Here is a 25,261-nt window from a genome sequence, read left to right as displayed (position 1 = left end):
TCCAACATGTGGGACCAGCTTTTGAGGGAAAGAAAAATAATTCTTTTGAATAAGGGGATGTTAGAAAATACAGGTATAATTTCCAATAAGCATCTGTAAATAGAGGACTGGAGATTAAATGACAGGGAGATCCAATCATATGGCATTGGGAATCAACCTAAGAAGATAACATTGGGAGTGCAGTTAGTGTTATTTCTTCAACATTAAGGGAAATTGTGCCTAGTATGATTAATTTTGTGATCTAAATTCTCAGTGCCCTTAATTTGTTGATCTTTGCAAGCACAATTTGTCTTTATAACCATCCATGTCTGTATGCCACTTAGTATAGCTAATTAAGCACATTTGGCTTTGATATAGGTCCCTGAGGCCAAATAGGTCACTATTCACCAAAAGCTTTATTTCTCTCATTAGGAAAATAACTGATTTCAGAAATATGTTTTAGAACTGTAGGTGTATTCTTCCACTGAATTATTTTCAAGCTGAAATGACTCTCTTTTTATGTGTGGTAGTTGGAGGAAATGTGGACTGGAAGCAGATAGCAAGTATTCAGGAATCCATTGGAGAAACCAGTTCTCAAAGTGTTGTTGTTGCTGTAGATAGGTAAGGTATTTATTTTATTCCCTTTTTGAATGAATACAATTATTATTCTGTAGCATTTAGATATATTTTGCTCAGTAGTAGTAAAAAAAAAAAAAACAAACAAAACACTATTGCCAGAATAACTTTCCTGAAGCAATTAAGACTGTATTGTGATATATTGCAATTTACATGATGAAATACCTATAATTTTTCTCTAGATCATGGAATATAGGAAGGAGATAAACAATATGAAAATTCAACTTAAAATAAATATTAGTGGGCATTAGGGAAATGGTAATCTTGATGAAAAAGAACACATTTTATGTCTTTTATAGAAAACTAATTGCTCTTACTATCCCTGTGTGAAAATGGAATGTAAAGTGTCTTCAAGTCCTATTTGATATGACTGCATTATGAATAAATGAAGGATTTGGTGTGGCAATTCTCATTGCAGACTTCTTTGGAAAGGACTTTGGAATTTGTATATTGTATACACTATCAAGTATTCCTCATATTTAGTTTGTTTTCTAACAGTAAACCCATACTAAATGTTCTTTTGAAGGTTAGGTTTTTCTAGGTGAGTGCCCAAATATTTGAAACTTAACATTTTATATCACTGATACTTAAATTTTTTTTATTGCTTCTGATGAAACTTTAAAAAATAGAACATGTATTTTTTTTTCTTGGTGCTTGGAAACTTACACTAATCCATTATTTTACTTCAGATAAAACATTTTGCTCTAAGTACAGACTGAACTAGGGTGTTCAGTGGCTACTGACCTTGGAAAACATTCCAAATATTCCTTGCAACTTTTTCCTTGAAAAAGAACTCTGTAATGTCTGTTTGCTGACCTTTTTTTTTTTAGGGGAAGGAGGTCATTTACCTTTACCTTGTGAAGGCTGAAGAAAGATTGTGTATCATCTGACATGTACTGTGTAACTTGAAGGCTTAACAACGTGCTTGGCACTTTGCAAAGTGCTTTACATGTATTATTTCATTTAATCCTTCCAGTAACCTCATGAGATGAGTAGTAGTAGTAGTGTCGTTAATTTACAAATGAGGAAATGTAGACAGAGGGGGATCAAATAACTTGCTCATCCCCACAGTTAATCTTGTCTTGATTATTATTGTGATAACCGTTTCATCCACAGAGAATTTGAGGAGTGGTGCCAGGACATACGTTCAGGCAGCTTATCTCTTGAGTGTACAGTCTTATCCTCTCCACCTCTCTGCCTGCATGTACAACTGTAGAACAGTGTAATGTCTCCCCTTCTGCCATCACGGTAGCTTTTTTCCAAATTATTTTCTGGACTTGCAAAAAATCCTCTTCACTATCATTATGAGAATCTCTTCAGGCAAGAGTCAACATTTTACCTATTTGTTTCCATAGTATATTTTATATGACCATACCAAGTTCTAATTTACCTATACATCCACTGTTTGTTGCAGGGAGACATGTCTCTCATTTGAACAAATGATATGCCTCTCCATTTTAAGAATTTAAGTATATTTTAGAGGATTCTTAACACAAATTCTATTAGTACTTTGTTGTCTCAAATTCATCATTGCCAGATAACTTCTATGACCATAAATCCAGTGTCCAACTTTATACAGAACCTCAATATTGAAATTTTAGCTCATAGAGAAAGCATTAAAAGTGACGTCTTTGATTTTATTATAAGATTATATTCTTATTTGGTGCCTTTCACTTTCTCATTAAATTTCTTCTGTTTCTGAATATATGAGTTTATTTTCACATGTAATATCCTGACTCTAATTCATAAGCCAAGTCATTTAGATAACCTAGATATTCAAGACAGTGATGCAAATATTGTCAGGCATCACCCTGGAAAGTTCTCTACTTGTCCTGCAAAAAGTAATTTTCTTGTCCTTAGGCCTGTTGTTATGAATAATCTGTTATGACAAGTAAAGAAGTAAACATGAATAATCAAAGTAGCTCTTTTTTGCTTAATTATGTATAGCTTCTGTTTCTTAACAGAAAACGTATATGATTCTATTAAAAGCTGTAAGATGGGTATCTGAATTCCACAAAGCTTCAGAATAACATTCCTTCCAAGGTCTCTAATTTTTTCACGTGGAAGAGACAAAGGACACCCTTTGGAAGGACATGCCCTGGGGCATGCGTGTTCCCCTAATATAAAAGGAACCAGGGGCATATAGGCAAATACTCTTGCTATGGTAAGCAAGAAGCGGGATCAAAGCTGCGGAGTCTGTCACACTAAAACACTGACTTCCAAACTACCTCTTGGAATGCATTTTTGCCTTTTGGAGCGTCACAATGGAGACCGATTAATTTATTATTTAAAATGAAAGTTGTCCCGTTCAACCTCAGACATCTCCATTAAAAATCTGTGATTTGTGTTAGCTCTTTGTAACTTGGGCTTTGAATATGATGGAACAAATAATATATGTAAAATTGTTTCATTCTATTAAAATTTCTCCTACATAAAAAATAAAAAGTGAAAGTATTAAGATGATAAAATTTTCTCCACTTTTGTTTTAGGAATCCCAAACCATTAGAATTTAGGAGAATATGGGCTGTTTAATCTACAGTACCTGATCCTTAGGATTTGCTAGGGTAGAATTTGCTAGACATTGCTAAACTAGACCAGGTTAGTAAGTATTACTAACCTGTGCAGGAATAGGTTTTGTCCAGGAATGATTTACTGCCAAAAGTGAAAAAACAGTACCATAGTTTTTGTTTTTATTAACTTTAAGCACACCAAATATAGCTTTATACTGGCCCATCTCACACTTTGGAACATTCTGTCACCTATCAGAAAATACATGTAGCTCATCCCCAACTGTATTTGCTCACAAGCGTCTTCCAGTTAGGTCTAAGAAATAAGTGTTACCTCTGATATTTTCACTGTGAAAACTTTTTACATAATACAGTAATTTAGTCTGCTTCTTTAGTGCATACAGTTTAACATGTATGTGATTCAGAATCTGCAGCTTTTGTCCCCCCCCCTCCCTTTTTTTTTTGTGTTGCCACAGTGCTTTCATTTTGTGGATGAAGCAGTAATCTATTCTATTTTCCTGCTAGTACTTTTCAGAGCATGTCTTTTAATATTAACACACAAGGTTCTCATGCGTCTGTCCTTTGCTTTTCATACAGGGAATGTAGAGTCCATTTCCTAGACTGATTTTGTGAAACATAGCTCTGTTCTCCTGCCTTAGTTTATGAAGGCTTAACTTTAAATGCCTCCACAGACTTCTGTGCTCTACCGTATGGCTTATCTGTAGTGGAGCATTACTAGACATAGAGTGACCCCTCAGAGGCTACCAAAGTGAGTAGGAATTTGAATGCCCTTTTTCAGGATGCATGCTCCCCCTAACTTCTCCTGTCACCCTGAGTCTGTAGAACCTGTCTGATTGCTACTGGTATTTCCCTGTTCTTGTTCACCATTATTTCAGGGCCTTCAGAGAATTTGTTGCTTCTTTCCCCTGTAGTTGCATATAATCTCCCTCTCTGCTTCTGTTCTTTATCCCTTTTACTCTTTGCCATATGCTTCCTTCTCAGTTTAAAGAAATTTTTTTTCTTTTCTTACTTTTCCTGTTGTTTCTCCTATATACTATCTAATTTTTATATGTCTCTGTGGTATTTTTTTTAATAGCCATTGCCTATGAGAATACAGTAGTTTGAGAAATCAGCTAATGACATTTATAATGTGCACTCTAGCAGTTTTCATTTTTGTTCATGAGAGAACTTTGGAGGCTTTGTATATTTTTAGTTTCTGAATTCAGTCTATCTACTGGATTAAATGGGGACTTACTATTCTATTTTTTCCCCCAGATTGTGTTCTCAGCCAGATCTTTGAAGTATTGTTTTGTTCTGACAAGAGCAGTAGAGGAAGTTTTAAAATATCCCTTTAGCAGATCAGTTTCTGAGTTATCTTGTCAGTTTTTAGGCTGTTTTTCCTGTCGTGTTTTTGTTACTCATTGCCAGAACACGTGGAAAAACATTCAAGGGCACTAAGGTTAAAAAACCATTATATATTCAGAACATGGATATAGTGGACATAATAGGAAAAAAACAATAGATTTTAAATGTTCATGTTTTGCTCAGGTTAAGTGTGAGGTAATACAGCAAAGTAGTTAAGAGAGTGGATTCTGGAGTGTGCCCGTCTCGGTTTGAATCTTGGCTGTAGCACTTACAAGTTCTGTGACGTTGAGGAAGTTATTAAAATACCTTTATGTGTCAGTTTCTATGTTGATAAAATTGAGAGTCTAAAAATACCCACTTCACAGAGTATTTGTGATTATTAAATGAGTAGATACATATAAAACACTTAGAATAGTACCCACCTTGTAACTGTTGGTAGCCATTACTGTCACTATGATTACTTTTATTTCTAAGTTTAATATTTGGCCTGCTCCCGCCTTTAAGGTTTCCATTTTGTCATGCAAAGCCTATGGTACACAATTTAAATTGAATATCAGTTCATCCTGGAAGTCACATCAAACCCTCGGTTACAAACCCAGAGGATGGGTAAAAATGCAGACTTTTAAAAGAGGGCTAATATAGTAGATTTATGCTGAAATCTTCTATGAAACTTTGAAACAAAAATTGCTGAGTGAAGAAAGCTGGGCAAAGCTGGACAGCATATCTTAACTCTAAATATTTGAATTTTCTAAGAAAAGTTATTTAGCCACTTCTTGGTTAAACGATTGGAGACTATTTTACAAGCTTCTCTTAAATTGCTTGTAATTTAACATAAATGAGTTTTCTAACCAAACATATGATACTTGTAAAAAAGTCGAAATTTCCATTTTAAGAATGTGTTTAATGCTAGTAGATAATCAGGAAAAATGAAAAACCTTCTGTTTTGTAGTGTGCCAATGTTTAATTCGTTTTACAAATTGTTATTTTTTTATTCTTAGAGTTTCATGAGATACCCATCTCGTGTTTGTAAATTTACTAGTAAAATTACAACGATAAATTCTTACTCATATTACTGAATACAAAGGAGGGACGGAGGAACATCCAAACTATACTTGTTATTAAACTATATGATAAAATATTCATTTGACTACCTGATGTTTTTGTTCCCTTAAAACAGATTTAAAGTAGCTAATACCTCAGGCTACTTACTTCTGAATTGATGTAGCAGAAGTCGGACTTTATAAATTTTTGAATTATGGTTTTCTTTCTTTAGAATATTTACAGGGTCAACAAGGCTAGATGGAAATGCTATTGGTAAGTATATACATTTATTTCACTTACAAATTGGTTTTTTGGCTAAAAAAACTTGAAAGCTAAAAAAATGTATATCTGTTTATATTATAGTGGATTTTGTCCGTTGGCTCTGTGCTGTGTCTATGGATGAATTACTTTCCACTACACACCCAAGAATGTTTAGTCTACAAAAAATAGTAGAAATATCCTATTACAACATGGGAAGAATAAGACTGCAGTGGTCTCGAATTTGGGAAGTTATTGGTGATCATTTTAATAAGGTATTTGAATAATTAGAAGATACGCTTACATTTGTAATATTTTTCGTGTTTTGAAATTCCTTATAATGTAATTGAGGCTTTTTCCTATTCTAGCTTTTCTAAATTACATTTTTGTAATTGAAAATAGAAAACCGTTTGAATCCTGTTTTTCTTTTTAGAAGTGATTACCTTAAGTTTTAAGAATTTAGTTAAAGTGTATTTTTCTTGTTGAGAAATATTATCAGTACACCTAGTGTCTTTGTGGAGAATCTTAGGATTTACCTGTCTATGCTATGAGTTCTATACTTTTTCTAAAAGAAAAATGAAGAGATGGATTTTCACTGCTGACATTAGCACCCTGTATTTCTGTTGCCATTACAGGTTGGCTGTAATCCTAATGAAGATGTAGCTATTTTTGCAGTAGACTCCTTGAGGCAGTTGTCAATGAAGTTCTTAGAGAAAGGGGAGCTTGCTAATTTCAGATTCCAGAAGGATTTCTTAAGACCTTTTGAACATATAATGAAACGAAACAGGTATTACATTTGTTGAATTGCTTAATATCATAAAAATACTTTATTATTTTCCTCAGAAGGGGGAGAAACAGAAGAAAGGAAAAAAAACTGATGGGTTTTATCTGTGTGTATATCCACGCAATTATATTAATATTTTAGGTCCCCAACAATTCGAGATATGGTTGTACGTTGTATAGCACAGATGGTTAATTCTCAAGCTGCTAACATTCGGTCCGGATGGAAGAACATTTTCTCTGTGTTTCATCTAGCTGCATCTGATCAAGATGAAAGCATAGTGGAACTTGCATTCCAAACAACAGGGCACATTGTCAGTGAGTATTCTTCTGGCTGTGTTCAAGTTAAAAACAAAACAAAACAAAAAAATGTGTTCCAGAGATAATACAAGTGTAAGATTATGGACCTGTTATGGGTTTAAGTTTACTAAGTTTTGCCTGTAGAAACAGAATAAATAATGAGTGTAATACTGTTATTACATTATTATAGTTAACATTTATCGAACGTTTACTGGTATGGCAAACACAATACATACTCTGAATGTGTTTCCTTCAGTCTTCACAACAGCTCTATGAGATAAGTATTTTCATTATCCCCTTTTTAATAGATCAGGAAACTCGGGCCTAGTGAGGTTAAGGTGAATGATGGAATTGGGATTCAAAGCCAGGGAAAGGTTTTTGACCACTGTGTTACACAGCCTCCTTTGACTGTAAAGGAGAATGAAATACTTAGGATGTAAGTTAAGCCTGATTGAAAGATAATGATGACCATTATCATTTTTTATAGATTAAGAAACTGAAATACAGATGGGTTAAATGTAATTCAAGACCTGCTGATTCAGTACCTACTGTGTACTGTCACTGCATTAGGTGCTGGGTTTATAGTGTAAACAGAACACAGACCTGTGTCCCTGTCCCCTACTACTCAAAGCAGTCAAGTAAGCAGTGATGACAGACATGAGGCCATGTCTGTTAGACATCGAAACCCTTAACCGTTAAGTATGCTCTTACATCTAGGGGTTGATGTTTTTTGTTGCAGGTAAGAATAATTGAAAAATTATAATTATCTTGATATATTTTCCACCCTTTTAGCTCTTGTGTTTGAAAAACACTTTCCAGCGACCATTGATTCTTTCCAGGATGCAGTGAAGTGTTTGTCTGAATTTGCGTGCAATGCAGCTTTCCCAGACACAAGTATGGAAGCAATTCGACTTATTCGCCATTGTGCAAAATATGTGTCTGATAGACCTCAGGTATAGCGTCATTTAGTAAACAAAATTATGCTGAGTATTTATTTCCAGTCTGAGATAGAAGTTTATTTGGGAATCCAGGGTATATGAAGCATTTATTTTTCAGTAAACCCCAAAATTATCTAAGTTTGATTCTGACTGAAGTGTTTAGAAATGATAGCTATTATTTATTAAAGGTGTCAGGTGTTTTTCTGAGTATTTCACATGTATTAACTTGTTTAGTCTTCTACACTTTATGGGATAGGTAGTGTTTATAGCCCCATACAGATAAGGCATCTGAGGCACAGAGAAGTTAAAAAAAAGTCTCCATGGTTGCAGGGCTAGTAAAGGAGACCTAGGGTTTGAACCAAGCCTATGTTTTTAGCCATTTCTGTATACTGTTTCCTACATGTTGTGCTGTGCAGTACTGAGGTTGACTGTGTGGGTGATTGTAGGCTTAAACAGTGAAGTAAAAGGTCAAATTGGCTGCCAGCCTTATCTTGCGTATCTGAATCTGTCTCTGTAACTGTCATCAAGAAAAGTGGTGCATTGCAGAAAGATTTTACTGCACACCAACTTGGACCTATGGGGTGCTTAGTACTTTTTACATACATCAACTCATTTGACCTTCACACTTCCCAGGGGTGGTTAGTGTGGCTGCATGGTGTCATAACCATGAAATGATAAAAATGGAAACCTGATTTAACCTGGCATAAAAAGCAGAAAAGCTGGTGTCAGAGTTGAAGCTGAAACCAACTTTTGGATTCTAGTCCAGTGCTCTTTTTAAGCAGTTGTAATCTCCATCTTTTTATAAATTGTTATTTATCAAAGTGCTGACTTTGAATTTGTAAAACATTTAAAAAATTTGTTTGCTGAAATATTGTACAGGTGTTATATTTTGCCTTAAGTATATCTACCTTTCTTCTTGAAGGCTTTCAAGGAATACACAAGCGATGATATGAATGTGGCGCCTGAAGACAGGGTGTGGGTGAGAGGATGGTTCCCAATTCTCTTTGAGTTATCCTGTATCATCAACAGATGCAAATTAGATGTAAGAACCAGGTAACAATCAGTGTTTGTAACTACAATTTTGAAAGGCTCATTTTGACTTAAATTAACTTTTCTCATGTGAACACAAGTTCGATAGTTAAAGGCCCTAAGTCCGTCGTAAGTCAGGTGTTTTATCAATATAGCAATTATTAGACAGATTTTAAAATATGTTAAATGGAGCAACAGTAAAAATGGAAATACATTACTTTTCCTTAACATTTTCTTATAGCATCCTACCTTGAGTTTTAGCTTCTGTGTTCATTTGTTCACACATTCTATCTTTTCATATGTTTGTTTCCAATTAGAAATTGAAGTTAGTGGCAAAATTTATTTTATTTCCTGATGAATGCTAGAAGAATCTCCAAATGCACACGCTTGGTGGATTTTAGATAAAGAACCATTTCTCTTTGAAGACTGGTCAGTAACAGTTTTGAATAATGTAGGTCTATTAAAAAGAAGTGAGATCTTTCAAAAATACATTCTCATTAAAAGATCTATATGAATGTATAGTCCATTTGCAAAGAAACGATTATGGATGTAATGTAACTGGATAAGCATTCAGTATGTACTTCTTATGTTACAGCTCCTGTCAATCCCATAGTAAAATTTTTATCATAACTACCTTTTTGACTGCCAAATTGAAATTGCCAGTTTGTATATCCTGTTACCTGTCAACAAGTGCTTGAGGCATCATGAGTTCAATTTTGTGTTTAAATACAATCCTTCTTTTATGTATCCCATCTTCTTTTTAGGGAGAATCGTTAGTCATTTTGCCAATTAACTTCATTGGATTTTTAAACTATACCGGTAGTACATACAAACTTATAACATATCAATGATAGAACTATAATGAAGGAATGAATTTCTCCTTCCTCACTTTATGCCACAACCAGCCTCATCCCCATCCAAGGTTAAGTGTGATACGTATCCTAAGAAATTTCATTTTTATTTGTTATAAAGAGAGATTTTTATGAAATTACATTAAGTAATCCAAAATAAGACTCAAACCTTGGGAATTTGTCAGAGAATTTAGTAATCATAAGAACTTATACGGCATTTTATTTTGCATTTAGACATTGAGGATTATTTGGCAGTGGACCTGTTAGGAGCTTGATAAACTTCAAGATAACCCCTGATTCATATTAATCTAAATTATTAAGATTTACAATTTTCTGTTGTCCAGCCACCTCAGTGGAGCAACCAACATATCATGATGGACAAGTCTTATAAACTCAGTACCCCCTCACTGCCCTTGTTTGTTTGTAGAAACTTATTTGACAAAGGACCTACCTGCTTTCTTAGCTTTTGAGCCTGTCCTTGTCGGGGATCATCCTGCTTTCCTTCTTGCCATATCCCATGTTCAGATAATGGATGAGTTTTAGTTGTTAAAGAGAGGAGAAAATATATCTTCTAGCTAGTAAAGGAGAGGAAAAATATGAGTAAACTTTGTTCAGTAATGGCTTTTTCTTATTTCATTCCAGGATTTGTAAGGGCTGATATGTAGACTACATTTAAAAATGTAGTACCATGGAGGAACGTGGGTGGCTCAGTCAATTAAAGGCCCAACTCTTGATTTTGGCTCAGGTCATGATCTCATGGTTGTGAAATCAAACACCATGTCAGCTCCACACTGAGCGTGGAGCCTGCTAAAGATTCTTTGTCTCTCCCTCTGTCCCTCTTCCCCGCTCATGCACACTCTCTCTCTCACTAAAATGTAATGCCATGATTTGTATAACAGATTAATTACACAGTACTTTCACATATGTTTTTATTTGATTGCCTCAAAATTCTATGGATTTAGGATTGGTTCATTAACCTAGGGTCTCAAACACTATTTTTCCCTATGTCAGCAACTTAAGTATTGCTTTCAAAAAGACTTCTTGAACAGTGAAAATCCTTGGAAGCCTCTGTGGATTTGTGTTTGGTTTCGGGGCCTGGAAGAAACAGGATCCCTCTTACCCCAGCTGTGGGAGTTGGCATCCAGTTACTTAGAGTGGGAAGAAATGGATTTCAAGCTCAGGAGATGGAGGAAAAAGGAGCCTTGTTCTGTTGTAGGGAAACAAGGAGTTTTGATAGGCTTCTCCCACAGAAGAGAGGGTGTTTCTTCTGTAGGAATTTGTTTACTACGGTTTCCTTACTTTTTGTTATATACATTAGATATCTTATGGGTCAGATAAAGTGCTGTGAACTTACTGTAGGACCAAACTACTACTATGTTACTTTACATGTTTATTTAACAAATATTTATTTAGAGCCTGTTATGTGCCAGACTTGTACAAGGCCTGGAGGTAGCACAGCAGTAAATGAGCTGGGCTGTGAACCAGTCCTTACGGAGTGTTTCAGAGAAAATTTTATAATGGCTTATCATCAGACATTTTAGAGAAAATTTTGTAATGGCTTATCATCAGACTTTTTCAAATATAAGCCTTTTCTAAATGGAGGGATATCTATATTTTGTTAGAAGAAAATAACATATAGAGAAAAGATCAAGCTTTTTAATGGTTACCTGAAGGCATTATTATTTAGAGGAAGGTAATAAAGAATCAGGAAGACAATGTTGAGTTTTAGTTTTAACACTTAAACAAAAGATAGTGAATGTGATACTAAGCAGTTTATTCAATAGATACTTACTGTGTGCCTCATGGGTGACAGGCATTGCTCTGTGCCTAGAATACGGTGGGCAGCAAACCACTCACATGAATGTCATAGTCAATCAGTTTTATAATTCCTTTTGTTTACAGATGCTATATGAACAATTATAGTGTTAGCTAAAAAGTCCTATAAATTTTCCAGAACTTCATTTTATGATGATCTTTTGCAATCTTTATTACCTTTTACAACTTTTAAATGTGGGAAGGATAGGGTGGGAGTGAAGGAAAGATGAAATAAAACATTGTAAGGCCAAGGCTTTTGGAGTTTTTCCCTACAAAATGCATCCTAAAGAAACCTAGTTTATAGCTGAAATTTCCTTTTTTTTTTTTTTTAAATGTTTATTTATTATTGAGAGACCGAGAGACACATGAGCAGGGGAGGGTTAGAGACACATGAGCATGAGCAGGGGAGAGTTAGAGAGAGTGGGAGACACAGAATCTGAAGTAGGCTCCAGGCCCTGAGCTGTCAGCACAGAGCCCGAGGCAGCGCTCGAACTCACGTACTGTGAGATCATAACCTGAGCCGAAGTTGGTCGCCTAACCAACTGAGCCACCCAGGCACCCCTATAGCTGAAATTTCTTAAAACTGAATATCACGTGTTAGTTTAAAACTATTTCTAAACTTTTTCACTAGCTTTATGAACTCTGAAAACTATTTTAAGAGGGGATTCTGATGCAGCATGCTTTTTTGTATTCCAGTTTTTCTACTTGTGTTTTATCATTTTAGGGGTTTAACAGTAATGTTCGAAATAATGAAAACTTATGGCCACACTTACGAAAAACACTGGTGGCAGGATTTATTTAGAATTGTTTTCAGAATCTTTGACAACATGAAATTACCAGAACAGCAGACAGAGGTAAGAGAAAATGAAATTTTATTTAACACAGTCAAGTTAAAAGGTTCTTAATACTTTTCCTAATACAGTTTACTATTTCAAATTAAGGACATGGAAAAGAAAAAAACTAGAGAATTTTTCATTATAATAAAAGGTATGTCTTTATAAATAAAGAACAGTATTTGGGGATAGAACTGAGTTAATGAATTGGTTGTTTTCAGTGACTTCTGGTTTCTTTTTTCTTTTAAAAAACATTTTTAAAAAAAAATCTTATTTCTGAGAGAGAGACAGAGTACGAGCAGGGGTCGGGGGGCAGAGAGAGAGAGGGACACACAGAATCCAAAGCAGGCTCCAGGCTCTGGGCTGTCAGCATATAGCCCGACAAGGGCCTCAAACTCACAAAACGCGAGTTCATGACCTGAGCTGAAGTCGGACGTTTAACCAACTGAGCCACCCAGATGCCCCTGGTTTCTTTTTTTCATTTGAATATTGCCACAACTACAAATACCAGTAGTTTTCTTTTAGTATTCATAGTGACCTCTTATTCTGAAGTGAATAAAGAATACATAGTGATGTCTTATTTTATTTCAATGTATTTTACTACAAACCAATTATAGTATGCATTTCAGTAAATGTAGGGAAGAGAGAGCCTCAAGTTTTCTTATTTTGTCTCATACAGCTATATTAAATGCAAACTTTGGGGACTCTCTGGCCTGTACAAAGTTTTACTTTAGATCTGTGTTTTTTAAATCTACAGGTAGACTCTTACTTAAAAAGTCTTATTAAGTAGACAGATGTATATGCACTGTCACAAAACTGTATATGAAAATAACAGTCCAGATTAGTCTTTATATACTTGAGAAAAATAAATTCTTTACTTTGCATGGCCTTATTCACCATTTACGGTATTTTCAAGAACCATACTTCACAAAAGTTTTATTTTAAATTTATGCTAAACCCATTTGGATAAATTCTTATCATTTTCTTCTTGTTTATTTCTCTTTTATATTCTGTCATATTCTAGAGCAAGGCCAGCTGTTGTTATTCATGCATATTGTTTTGAGAAGTCATAATGTTAATAGCAAGACGATTCAGTGGTAATTTTTTATAATCAAAAATAATGCAAAAAATATTTAAAGTATTTTATATATAGATGGTTATGGAACAGTGGAGAAAAATAGATCTTGTACTGAGTTGAAGTGAATGGAATATTCTAGAGGGAAGTGAGTGCTCTGAAAGGAACGTGAACAGACTTAGCTTTTAAATATGCAAAATTTTTTTCTTGAATTCTGGTGGTTGATGAATGGTCTGACCTTCTTTTAACAACTTTTCCCCCTAGAAAGCTGAATGGATGACTACAACTTGTAATCATGCACTTTATGCAATTTGTGATGTGTTCACCCAGTATTTAGAAGTACTCAGTGATGTACTTTTGGATGATATTTTTGCCCAGCTCTACTGGTGTGTGCAGCAAGGTAGGTCTATAGCAAATAGTGACACAAAGTGTTAAATATGGCCCTGGCAATACATAAATGAATTGCTCTTTTCTTTTCTAGACAATGAGCAGTTAGCACGATCTGGTACAAACTGCTTAGAGAATGTTGTTATTCTGAATGGTGAGAAGTTTACCCTAGAAATCTGGGATAAAACTTGTAACTGCACACTGGATATCTTCAAAACCACAATCCCACATGCGTAAGAAGATTTTTTACAACTTTATATTTGTATATTGAACGATCGACCTAAAAAGTTTGATAGTAACTAGTGATTTCTTACAACAGAAATCCTTTTAAAAATACCTCAGTGTTCCATGAATTTGCATTTATTGCAAATCAGAGTCCTATAAGCCATAACAAATACAAATACTTGAATTAGATTATTTATAAACCAGACCCTTGAGTCTGATTGGTCATGTGGTTATTGGTCACATTGAAGTGATTCTACTTGTACAAGGTTTTAATTATCCAGATTAAAGCAAGCAGTGGTTTTGGATTGGGGGGTGAAAAACTCAACATATATTTCAGTTACTGTAGATTTAATAATCTAAGGAAAATTAATTTGCAAATATGTTTTACAGTTAATTGTCATCTTCTGATGGATTAGTTTGGAATTGTAGTGAAGGAGTTTTTATCAGCGGAGAGACTAAGACATAGTGTCACTAAATGACTAATAAATAGCACCTGGATTATTTGTACAACATAATTGAATTTACTTACCAGCTCAGCTTTTGGGGCTCTCTGACCTGCACAAATCTACTACTTTTAAATCTGCTGAATAAGATGATATAAAGCGTACTTAAAACATCTTATTAAGTAGGCACACGTATATGTATGTGTATGTGTATAAAACTTACATGAAAACTATGATTCACATTTTTAAACATCATAAACTTTTTCTTGACATGAGTTAAGTATATTTGCGCTGACATGATCCCCTTCTAAGTATCCTAATAAATAGGACATCAGAAGTTAAACAAAAGGGACACACCTCTAGGAAAGCAGTCTGTAGGTGGTCATACACTGAAAGGACAACTGTTGGTCAGATTTTCTTATTTTTTTGGTACACATTTTGTTGGAGCAACCTACCTGACCGATGACCCATTTTTGTCAGTTTATCTGTAGCCCTTATGTCAAAAGATGGTATGAATTCTTGCCTAGCCATTTTCCCTTTGAAGTCTTCACAAAAACCAGTCAGGCTGAACTTCCTTTTTTTGTTTTTAAGAACTGCTTCTGTTTTAGTTTATTAAACTACACATTCAAGTTAAGGTACGTGATCTTAAAGATCATCTAATAAGCATTTCTTCATAGAAACTGTGCCAGAGTTCTTTCTATACGGAACTGAAATGATGTCTCTAGCCCCTATCTACCCAATTCCCAGGAGCTCCTGCTTCTCACAAGCAAGAACTTGGGCCTTAATCATCTTTCTATTCCAAGTACCCAATCCAGGGGTGGCAAGTCATTTCCCCTTTGGGGCCAAATTTTATTTCACTTATTGTTATACATTAAAAAAAAAAAAATAGAATCAGGGCGCCTGAGTGGCGCAGTCAGTTAAGGGTCCAACTCTTGTTCTTGGCTCAGGTCATGATCTCACAATTCATGAGTTTGAGTACTGCGCCAGCCTCTGTGCTGACAACATGGAGCCTGCTGGGGATTCTCTTTCTCTCTCTGTGCCCCTCCCCCACTTGCTCTCGAGTATGCACGTGCTTGCTCTCTGTCTTTCAAATAAATAAACTTTAAAAGAATAGAATCTAAAGAGTTCTTAAACTCTTAAATTTCTTAAAAGTCTCAAACTTTTCTCAGTCTCAGTTTATAGAGAATATATAATGGCATTAATACTTACTATAAAGTTTTTGAAACTTTTCAGAAGTAGTTTTTGGGTTTGTTTTTTTTAAATGATGACCAGAGTACCCTTTTAATTATGCTAGTTAATTGTTTCCTGGAGGTACATATTTTAAACTTTTCACTAGATTTTTTTTTTTAGTAAATTGTTTTTAGCAGTAATCAAAGAAGGATTATATTGTTTTTGGCATATTTTTGTGACTTTTTTCTGCCTGTTTGAAAACATGTTTGATGTGTCCTGTTTCACACTTTCAATGACTGGTGTGATTTTGGTATTTTAAAGGCTCTTGACCTGGCGTCCCTCTTCTGGAGAAACTGCTCCCCCACCTCTGTCTCCTGTGAGTGAAAAGCAGCTGGTAAGTTTTCATAAATAAGGCATATTTAAAATTGTTTTTGAGAAGTAATTTTCTGATGGGCCAAATTCTTTTATATGAGTCCAGGTATAGCATAGGGGCACGTGGGTGACTCAGTCAGTTAAGCATTGACTTTGGCTCAGGTCATGATCTCACAGTTTGTGGGTTCGAGCCCTGCGTTGGGCTCTATGCTGACAGCTCAGAGCCTAGAGCCTGCTTTGGATTCTTTGTCTCCCTCTCTCTCTGGTCCTCCCTCTCTCGTATGCTCTCTCTCTAAAATAAATACTAAAAAAACTTTTTCTTTTAATTAAAAAAAATAAAAATAAAAAGATGGCATAAATGTACTGTGCAGAGAATTCTTAGGTTAAATTTCATGGTGGTGAATTTCCCAGGTGGCTAAAATTTATTTCTGTAAGTGCCATGAAGGAGGTATTTTAAATTATTTTATAATACAGGTGGTCTGAGACATAGAGTAATATAATGTCCAGAGTTTTAAGAGGCAGGTATGAGGTTATGTAAAAGGATTTCCATGCCAAGTTAAAGACATTATTGGGTATTTATTTTAAGCTTTTAATTTGGATACAGTGTGACCTAAAAGAAATATTATAAAAACAGTACAAAGAATTCTAATATATGATTCACCCAATATATTTGTTTCCTAGGTCTGCCACAAGAAATTACCACAACCTTGGTGGCTTAAAGCAACAGAAATTTGTTGTCTCACAGTTCAGGAGGCCAAAGGCCCCAAATTAAGGCATCAGTAAGGCCACGTTCCCTCCAGAGGCTTTAAGGGAGAATCCTTTGCCTTTTCCAGCTTCTGGTGGCTGTTGTCAACCCTTAGCATGCATTGACTTGTACACACATCACTCCAGTCTCTGCCCCCATCTTCAGATGGCTGTATGATGTCAAATCTGTATGTATCCTGTCTGCGTTTTTCTCTTGTAAGGACACTAGCCTTCTTATGTCTGTAAGATAAGATATAAGCCGTCTCATGTCAAACTCTTTAACTTAATTCCGTCTTTAAAGACCCTGTTTCTAAGTAACCTTCATAAGTACCAGAGGTAACAACTTAGATGTACCTTTTTAGAGCCACTGTTTGTTCAACCTATTGCAGTTTGCCCTCTGGCACCCAGAAACTAATGTTCATCTTTCAGGCCAAGTATGTTCACCCCCTTCCAATATTCCCCAAAGTTTCAACTCATTATGGCATCAGTAAGTCCAAAATCTGTTCTAAACATCATATCAAAAGTCCCAAATCTCATCATCACAGCCATCTAGATTAGGTATGTGGTCTCTTCTGGGGCATCATCCCTCCCCATCTGTGGACCTGTAAACAAATTACAGGTGGTGGGACAAGCATAGGATAAACATTGTCATCCCAAAAGGGAGAAATCGGCAGGAATAAAAGGGTAGCTGGCCCTAATAAACAAGTTGAAAACCCAACAGGGTAAATTCCATTAAGTTTCAAGGCCTGAGGATAATTCTCTGTGTCTTGATGCTCTGCCCTCTGGGCCCATGGCTCCTCCCTATGATCCTGCAGGTCTGCTCTCTAAATGATTACTTCTTACAGGTTAGCACATGTTTGCAGCCGTGCAGCTCCATCAGCCCACTTCCTGCCTGTAGAATCCCAGAAGGCTGATAACCTTCCTTCATTTTGTCCCAAGTCTGTCCTTCTCAGTCTAGGCTGGCTGTGTTTCTACCAGTAAATCATTCTTAAAATCCCTATGGGTCTCTTGAGTGTGTCAAGAGGTTTATTCATGGATCCTTTGTAGATAACTTCCTCTCTCTCCTTGGCTTCTGCTGAGATGTTTGATTGGATCCATTGAATCCACATACCTAATGTCTTTCAACAAAAAGTTGTCTTGCTATCCAAAGAAATGCTTTCATAACAATGAGTTTTCCACTTTTAGCATCCTTTGCGGTCTGGATAGGCCAAGATCCTATCAAATTATCAAGTGCTAGTTCCTTTTTAGTTAGTAATTTCTTCCTCAATGTATCTGTGTATCCTCTCATTTTTCTGTAAACACCAAGGAGAAACCAGGCCGTATCTTCAACCTTTTGCTTGAAAATATCCTCAGCTAAATATGCAAGTTCATCACTTACAAGTTCTACTTTCCACCCAGTAGTACAACACAATTTAGCTAAGTTTTCTGCCAGTTTATAACACATGCAGAAAACCTTGGATTGCAAGTAACTTGTTCTGTGACTGTCCACAAGACAGGCAGACATTTCTAATAAATTTTAACTTGATAAATGAGTAGTACATGCTACCATATATCACATGATCACAACTGAGCCAGTGGTTCTTGAAACTCACCTTTGATACACGAGTGCTTTGTTGTTGTTGTTGTTGTTGTTGTTGTTGTTGTTTTAATTTTTTTTTTTAACATTTATTTATTTTTGAGACAGGGAGAGACAGAGCATGAACAGGGGAGGGTCAGAGAGAGGGAGACACAGAATCTGAAACAGGCTCCAGGCTCTGAGCTGTCAGCACAGAGCCCGACGCGGGGCTAGAACTCACGGACCGCAAGATCATGGCCTGAGCCGAAGTCGGCCGCTTAACCGACTGAGCCACCCAGGCGCCCCGAGTGCTTTGGATTATAAGCATGTTTCCGGGTGGAGTTATGCTCACACACTAAGATTTTACTGTTGCCTTTCTTCCATTATCCAGTAACATAGTCCCAATTTCCTTCTGAGATCTTATTAGAAGAACTTTTAACATTCATATCTCTGTCAGCATTCTATTCATGACCATTATATGTATTCTTTAGGATGACAGAAGATTTCTCTGACATGCATTTTACCTCGTTCTCCATCCTCACCAGAATTGCATTTAATGTCCATATTGCTACTAACAGTCTCTTTGAGGCAATGTAGGCTTTTTCTGTCATAAGCCTCAAAACTCTTCTAGCTTCTACCATTACCCAGTTCCAAAATCACTTCCACCCCCACTTCATGGTACCAAAATCTGTATCCATCAGTGTTGTACCAGTGAAGTGGAACCAGCAGGAAATATCTCTGTTTCTGTCTGTACATATATATTTGTTCGTGTATGATATATGCACATACATATCTATATTTTTTTTATTTAAATTTCACAGGATTGGCTATGCAATTATTAGGGCCAATAATTTGAAATCTGTAGGGCAGACTGGAAAGCCCTGGGCAGGAGCTGCTGCTTCAGGGAAACCTGACGGCCTTTCAGCTGATCACGTGAGGCTCTGCCACATTGAGGATCATCTCCGTTACTTAAGTCAACTGGCTGTAGATGTTCACCACATTCACACAGTACCTTTACAGCAACACTTGTATTAATCACTGGATACTAGACACTAGACAGTTGACACATAAAACTAACATGACACCCAAGTTTCTCCAGATGTTATCATTTCACTGTATTTGCTTTATCATTTCCTCCCTCCCTCCCTCCCTCCCTGCCTCCTTCCTTTTTCTCTCACTCATCAGCCCCGCCCCCAAGACTTCTGAGTTCTTTGAAAATAAGATGTCCTTTATCCCTAAGTTCCTTACTCTGTTTTTCCTTTGGAAGAAGAAAAAAAAATCTTACATAACCACAGTGCAGTTAACAAAATCAGGAAATTACCATTGAAACAGTGCTATTCTCTAATCTGGCCTTATTCAGGTGTTTTGGGTTTTTTTTTAAATGTTTTTGTATTTATTTTTGAGAAATAGAGCACAGATGGGGGAGGGGCAGAATCTGAAGCAGGCTCCAGGTTCTGAGCTGTCAGCATAGAGCCCAACACAGGGCTTGAACTCGTGAACCAGGAGATCATGACCTGAGCCAAAGTTGGCTGCTCAACCAGCTGAACCAACCAGGCGCCCACGGGCTTATTCAGTTTTAAACCCAGGACGCCAGCAGGAGCATATTAGTGTCCATTGGTTGATTTGTCCCCCACAACTTTTAAATTTCTCAACTAATAGTCAATGACTAAAACTTAGATCTCATAGTAAAGTACTACTGTGAGTTTGTCTCGAGAGAGCTGTCACATCTGGAACCTTGGGGGCACGCTGCTCCATGATCCTGATCTGCAGGACTGGTCTGTTCATCACACACTCCACTTACGAAGTCCTGTTTTAAGCCCAGAATGAGCTTACTCTGTTTCCTGTTTTTCTTAAAATTGGCCCACTCCTTGCTTGCTTTGTGTCCTTTTGGTTTTTCTGCCTCTGCTGTATAGTATAGTAATTTGCAGTGTGGGCTTTAGAGTCAGCCCCAAAATAAAATCCTGACTGTGCAGTGACTGGCTCTGTGGCCTCAGCAAGTTACCTGACCTTGTGTTAGAGTGGTCTTGTGATGAGAATTAGGTCAGGGCATTCACTGCACAGAAAGCCGTTGGAGCGGCATGTGCCAGGTGAGTGCTCAGTGCCTGGGCTGCTGCAGGGCTCCCTGGGGCGAGCCAGCGGAGCCCCTCAGGACCGTCTCACCCTCTCTGTGGCTCCTTCCAGAGCTGCTGCTGCCACCCCTTCTGAGATCTGCTTCTTGCACCCTGCTTTCCTTTTCTTTCTCTTCTCTCTACGACTTATAGTTTGCCAAGAAATTATGGTATTTTCTAATGCCATTCTCAGCTGAGTATATCTTGCTGTGCACTGAAGGACTACTTTGTATTTATTTTTGTTTTTCTCATTAAACTTGTTTTTAATGGGTCTCAAAATTCTGTGACATATTTTTGGCCAAGCTGATTGTTCCATTAAAAAGTAGTGATTTTAAAACTAATAACTTAAAACTGCCACTCACTCACACACACACACACACACACACACAACAAATGGTCCACAAAACATTCTGAAGGTTTTACGATGCATTGTTACCATTAACCAGTCTTTTACTGTTAAACTTAAAAGGCCAATTGACACAAACATTTCTGAGACGTTCTTCCACCACTGAATAAGACTGGGGTGGCATTGGGGCACCTGGGTGGCTCAGTTGGTTGAGCATTGACTTCGGCTCAGGTCATAATCTTACAGTTCGTGGGTTCAAGCCCCACGTTGAGCTCTGTGCTGACAGCTGAGAGCCTGGGGCCTGCTTAGGATTCTGTGTCTCCCTCTCTCTCTGCCCCTCCCCTGTTCACGCTCTGTCTCTCTCTGTATCTCAAAAATAAACATTAAAAAAAAAAAAAAAAAGATAGGGGTGGCGTTATTGGGGATAACGCTCATGTAGCCTGCTGAGCTTTCTGGGCAGACTTGGTCCCATTGCCAGCTCCAGCTGCCTTCTTGTCCACTGCTTTGATGGTGACCCACAGCAGCTGTCTGTCTCCTCTCCCAGAGTATGCTCTCGACACGCATAGTCTTGCCAGGAACCATATGAACGATGGCAGCACCACCAGATTTCAAGAATTTAGGGCCATCTTCCACCTTTTCCCCAGAGCAACAGTCAGTCTTCTTCGGTTCAGCAAACTTGCAAGCACTGTGAGCGTGTGACAGTCCAGCACAGGTGCATATCCAGCACTGATTTGGTGAAGGACTATTTTTTCAATATTAAAAATAGAAAAATACCCAGTTATTGTTAAAAAAAAAATTACAGAAGAAAATAGGGTAAAAAAAAAATGCAAGGCCCTTTTTATACTGTACCCTTCCACTGCAACTCCAGGGTTTAATATTGTGGTGTATATCCTTCCAGCTTTTTTCTATACATTTATATATACAGTATATAAATTTACATATAGTTTTCTCAAAAAATGAAATTTTATTTGGAGACTAACACGTCTGGAATATCTAAGAGATGTCTCCACTTCGATACATAAAGATTTCTTTCATCAGAGTTCCTCCTTTTCCATTAAAGAGTCCTTTTTAAAAGGAGAGGTGTGGGCATACGTCTGGTTCACAGCTGTTCTAAAAAATGCAGAATTACCAAAAAATCGTCTTTAATTGGTTGATCAGAAAAACTGAGAATGCAGTATGCCTAACATTAAAAGATTCCTCTGAGGGGCACCTGGGTGGCTCAGTCGGTTGAGCGTCCAACTTCGGCTCAGGTCACGATCTCGCAGTCTGTGAGTTCGAGCCCCGCGTCGGGCTCTGGGCTGATGGCTCAGAGCCTGGAGCCTGCTTCCGATTCTGTGTCTCCCTCTCTCTGTGACCCTCCCCCGTTCATGCTCTGTCTCTCTCTGTCTCAAAAATAAATAAACTTAAAAAAAAAAATTCCTCTGATACAAAGGAGAAGTTTTAAATTCCTAATACTGTGACCTAGTTTTTGTGTACATTTGGTTTTCTGGGGAGAAGCTTTTTAGGGATCATGAGAATGTTCAAAAGAGCCAGTGACCCAAAAAATTCAAAAACCAGTACTTTCACTTATATTCAGTAAGATAATACATTTTTTTATTCTATTAACTTATTAATCTCCCCCTTAAAATATACTTACTAAAATGTACAAACTGGGGCACCTGGGTGGCTCAGTTAGTTGAGTGTCTGACTCTTAGTTTTGGCTCAGGCCAGGATCCCAGGGTTGTGGGATCATGCCCTGCATCCCGGTTCTTGCTCAGCATGGAGCCTGCAAAGATTCTTTCTCCCTCTGTCCCTCTTCCCCGTGTGCACACGCTCACTCACTCTCACTCTCTCTCTCAAGAAAAAACATACAAGTTAAAAAGAGACATTTGCTTATATATTTTTTAATTTTTTTTAAATTTTTTTTAACCTTTATTTATTTTTGAGACAGAGGGAAGACAGAGCATGAATGGGGGAGGGTCAGAGAGAGGGAAACACAGAATCTGAAACAGGCTCCAGGCTCTGAGCTGTCAGCACAGAGCCCGACGCGGGGCTCGAACCCACGGACTGCGAGATCACGACCTGAGCCAAAGTTGGACGCTTAACCAACTGAGCCACCCAGGCGCCCTGAGACATTTGCTTTTAATAGTTAATTTTAAATAAACATTCCCTTAAAGGATTTATAAATTAAGAAGTGTTGCTATATGCATTCTTCCATTTAAGTTTTTCTTTTAATGTTTATTTATTTTGAGAAAGAGAGAGTACAAACTTGGGAGGGGCAGAGAGAGAGGGAGAGCAGGAATCCCAAGCAGGCTGCACACTCTCAACGTGGAGCCGTAGGGCTCGATCCCACAATCTGTGAGATCATGACCTGAGCTGAAGTTGGATGCTTAACTGACTGAGCCACCCAATCGCCCCACTTCCATTTAACTTTTTACTTAAAAGTGTATTATAGGCCGTCATGGTCAAAGAAATTACCCAATGAGTCTTCTGGATCTATGTAATTATTATTAAAGGCGTCTTGTTTGTTAAATGCTTATGAAAAATACAAAGATAATTAAGAACAGTTATAACAATAATAATATGGCTTTAGATTTGTGTAGCACGTCACTGTTTAAAAAATATTTTTACATGTGATCCTTTTAGAAATTTTTTGAACCCGATTTGGTACATTATCCCCATTTTATACAGAACAGCAAATGAAAAATCATAAACTGATATTTTAAGTCTAAGTTAAAATACCATTTTGATTAGCACTGTTCCTTGGGAACACAGGCCCCTGTCTTCCTTTCAGAAACCCAGGTGAGTTCGCTTCCAGCTAAAACTGTTGAGTCAGAATTCTCAGTTCCTCTGGAAAACACATTCTGGCTTCTTTCTGGTATGCTGTATTGCTGTAACAAAATAAAGCCAGAATAGTATTGACAGCTATCATATATTGTCTGATAACTGTGCCAGTGCTTTGCATTTATTATCCTAATAACCTACTAGGAAAGGTCCTCTCCATTTTCAGATCAGAAAACCCTAGCTCAGAAGTGTTCATTGCTTTTCCAAGGTTATACCTAATCCTGGAGCCAAAGTCTGGTGTTGACTTGAATGTTGAGCTTCTCTCATGACACCACACTCCTAGTCACCTTCTCACTGATCTTTCTGGTCGCCATTTCCTTGGATGACAGAACATCTTTCCTTAAACTCACCCCTACAAAACTTTCCTGAGCTCCACCTACACAGAGCTTGCAGAAACCTATCCCACCTCTGCCACATACATGTTCTGTTTAGACTGCATGAAGAGTCCTGGATATCCCTGATTGGTTTTTCCATACAATGAAGCTTAGCATTTTTATCTGTTGCTTTTGGGTGGTACCAGACCTGAGACCATCGAGGGTCAGAAAGGAAGCTTTTTCTCTTAAAGGCTATCAGCTCTTATCTGTGCATAGGTAACTTTAAATAATTTCCCCATTTTGTCTGTAATCACTGTGTAGAACGTCCTTTTCATAGTGACCCATGTAATTGTTTTCAAAAACAGCATACTAGAAACTGTTTTCATCCTTAAGATTTGTTGTACTTACAAGGAATTTTTTATTTTATTAGGATACAATATCACAGAAATCTGTAGATATTCATGATTCTATTCAACCAAGATCTGCAGATAATAGACAGCAAGCACCATTGGCTTCTGTCTCTACTGTGAACGAAGAAGTCAGCAAAATTAAACATACAGCAAGTGAGTTATTTCTCCTAATAAAAATAGTGTGTTTTGTTTTATGTAGGAAAGGGATGAAATGTTTGCTCTTACTTTTGTTATTAACAAATATATACTGTAATTGGTTGTGTGGTCACTTTGTTACTGCATTTGCTCCAAGTTGGACATTTCGCTAACACCTGCAGTACCAGCTTTTTCCACAAGTGCTTAATGTTTGTGTTGAGCACCTGACTCTCTTCTCCCTGTTCTCTTCTGCATGTCAGCCTCATATTCTTTCTGCAAAAGTAGGGCCTGATGGGCCTTTCTCTATAGTGCCTTCCGAGCAGGGGCACCCAGCTTCCTGAGAAGCCGACCTTCTTTCCACTCGACTGCCCCACACGATGTCTTGTGCTCACCTTCTTAGTACTTGTCACAAAGAAGGGCAACCCTTTCTATTTTTTGAAAAATTGATCCAGCTTTGTTTATATAAGGAAATTATAATACCAAGGAAAAACTACCCCGTTCCTAGAGGAAAACAAGACAGCTATAGTTGCTTCTATAAAATGAGGTGAAATTCACATAAGAAAAGTAATCATTTTAAAGTGAACAGTTCAGTACATTCACAGTGTTGTGCAATCACCACCTCTGTCTAGTTCCAAAATGTTTCTATCACCCTAAAAGAAAACTCCCCACCCATTAATGCTATTCCTTCTTACTCTCCCCTTCCCCTAGCAACCACTAATCTGCTTTCTTGGTCTATAGATTTGCTATATTTCATATAAACGGAATCATGCAGTATATGACCTTTTATGTCTGGCCTTTATTTAGCATAATGTTTTTAAGGTC

At 37.1% G+C, this 25,261-nt stretch overlaps 1 protein-coding gene across 5 annotated transcripts in view; it reads left to right on the top strand.

Annotated features, from left to right (window-relative positions):
- The window catches only part of ARFGEF1 (ADP ribosylation factor guanine nucleotide exchange factor 1), a 149,216-nt gene that overhangs the window by 113,174 nt on the left and 10,781 nt on the right, over window positions 1-25,261 (top strand). For 4 of the 5 annotated variants that reach the window (XM_019453203.2, XM_053896614.1, XM_019453205.2 and 1 more), the window contains 12 exons: window positions 510-600; window positions 5,761-5,801; window positions 5,892-6,061; window positions 6,422-6,573; window positions 6,712-6,884; window positions 7,659-7,819; window positions 8,727-8,857; window positions 12,224-12,353; window positions 13,672-13,807; window positions 13,889-14,027; window positions 15,954-16,026; window positions 24,325-24,457. In XM_019453203.2, coding sequence (XP_019308748.2) covers window positions 510-600; window positions 5,761-5,801; window positions 5,892-6,061; window positions 6,422-6,573; window positions 6,712-6,884; window positions 7,659-7,819; window positions 8,727-8,857; window positions 12,224-12,353; window positions 13,672-13,807; window positions 13,889-14,027; window positions 15,954-16,026; window positions 24,325-24,457 — 1,530 coding nt within the window. Of the gene's footprint in view, window positions 1-509; window positions 601-5,760; window positions 5,802-5,891; window positions 6,062-6,421; window positions 6,574-6,711; window positions 6,885-7,658; window positions 7,820-8,726; window positions 8,858-9,150; window positions 9,255-12,223; window positions 12,354-13,671; window positions 13,808-13,888; window positions 14,028-15,953; window positions 16,027-24,324; window positions 24,458-25,261 lie in introns of those variants that run through there. The other variant, XM_053896615.1, reaches the window with a different exon arrangement.

This window comes from Panthera pardus, unplaced genomic scaffold (assembly GCF_024362965.1).
Source record: "Panthera pardus isolate Hobbes unplaced genomic scaffold, ASM2436296v1 HiC_scaffold_7, whole genome shotgun sequence".
Lineage (NCBI taxonomy): Eukaryota > Metazoa > Chordata > Mammalia > Carnivora > Felidae > Panthera > Panthera pardus.
Note: the sequence above shows the minus strand (reverse complement) of the source record. Positions and strands in the feature narration are given on the sequence as shown.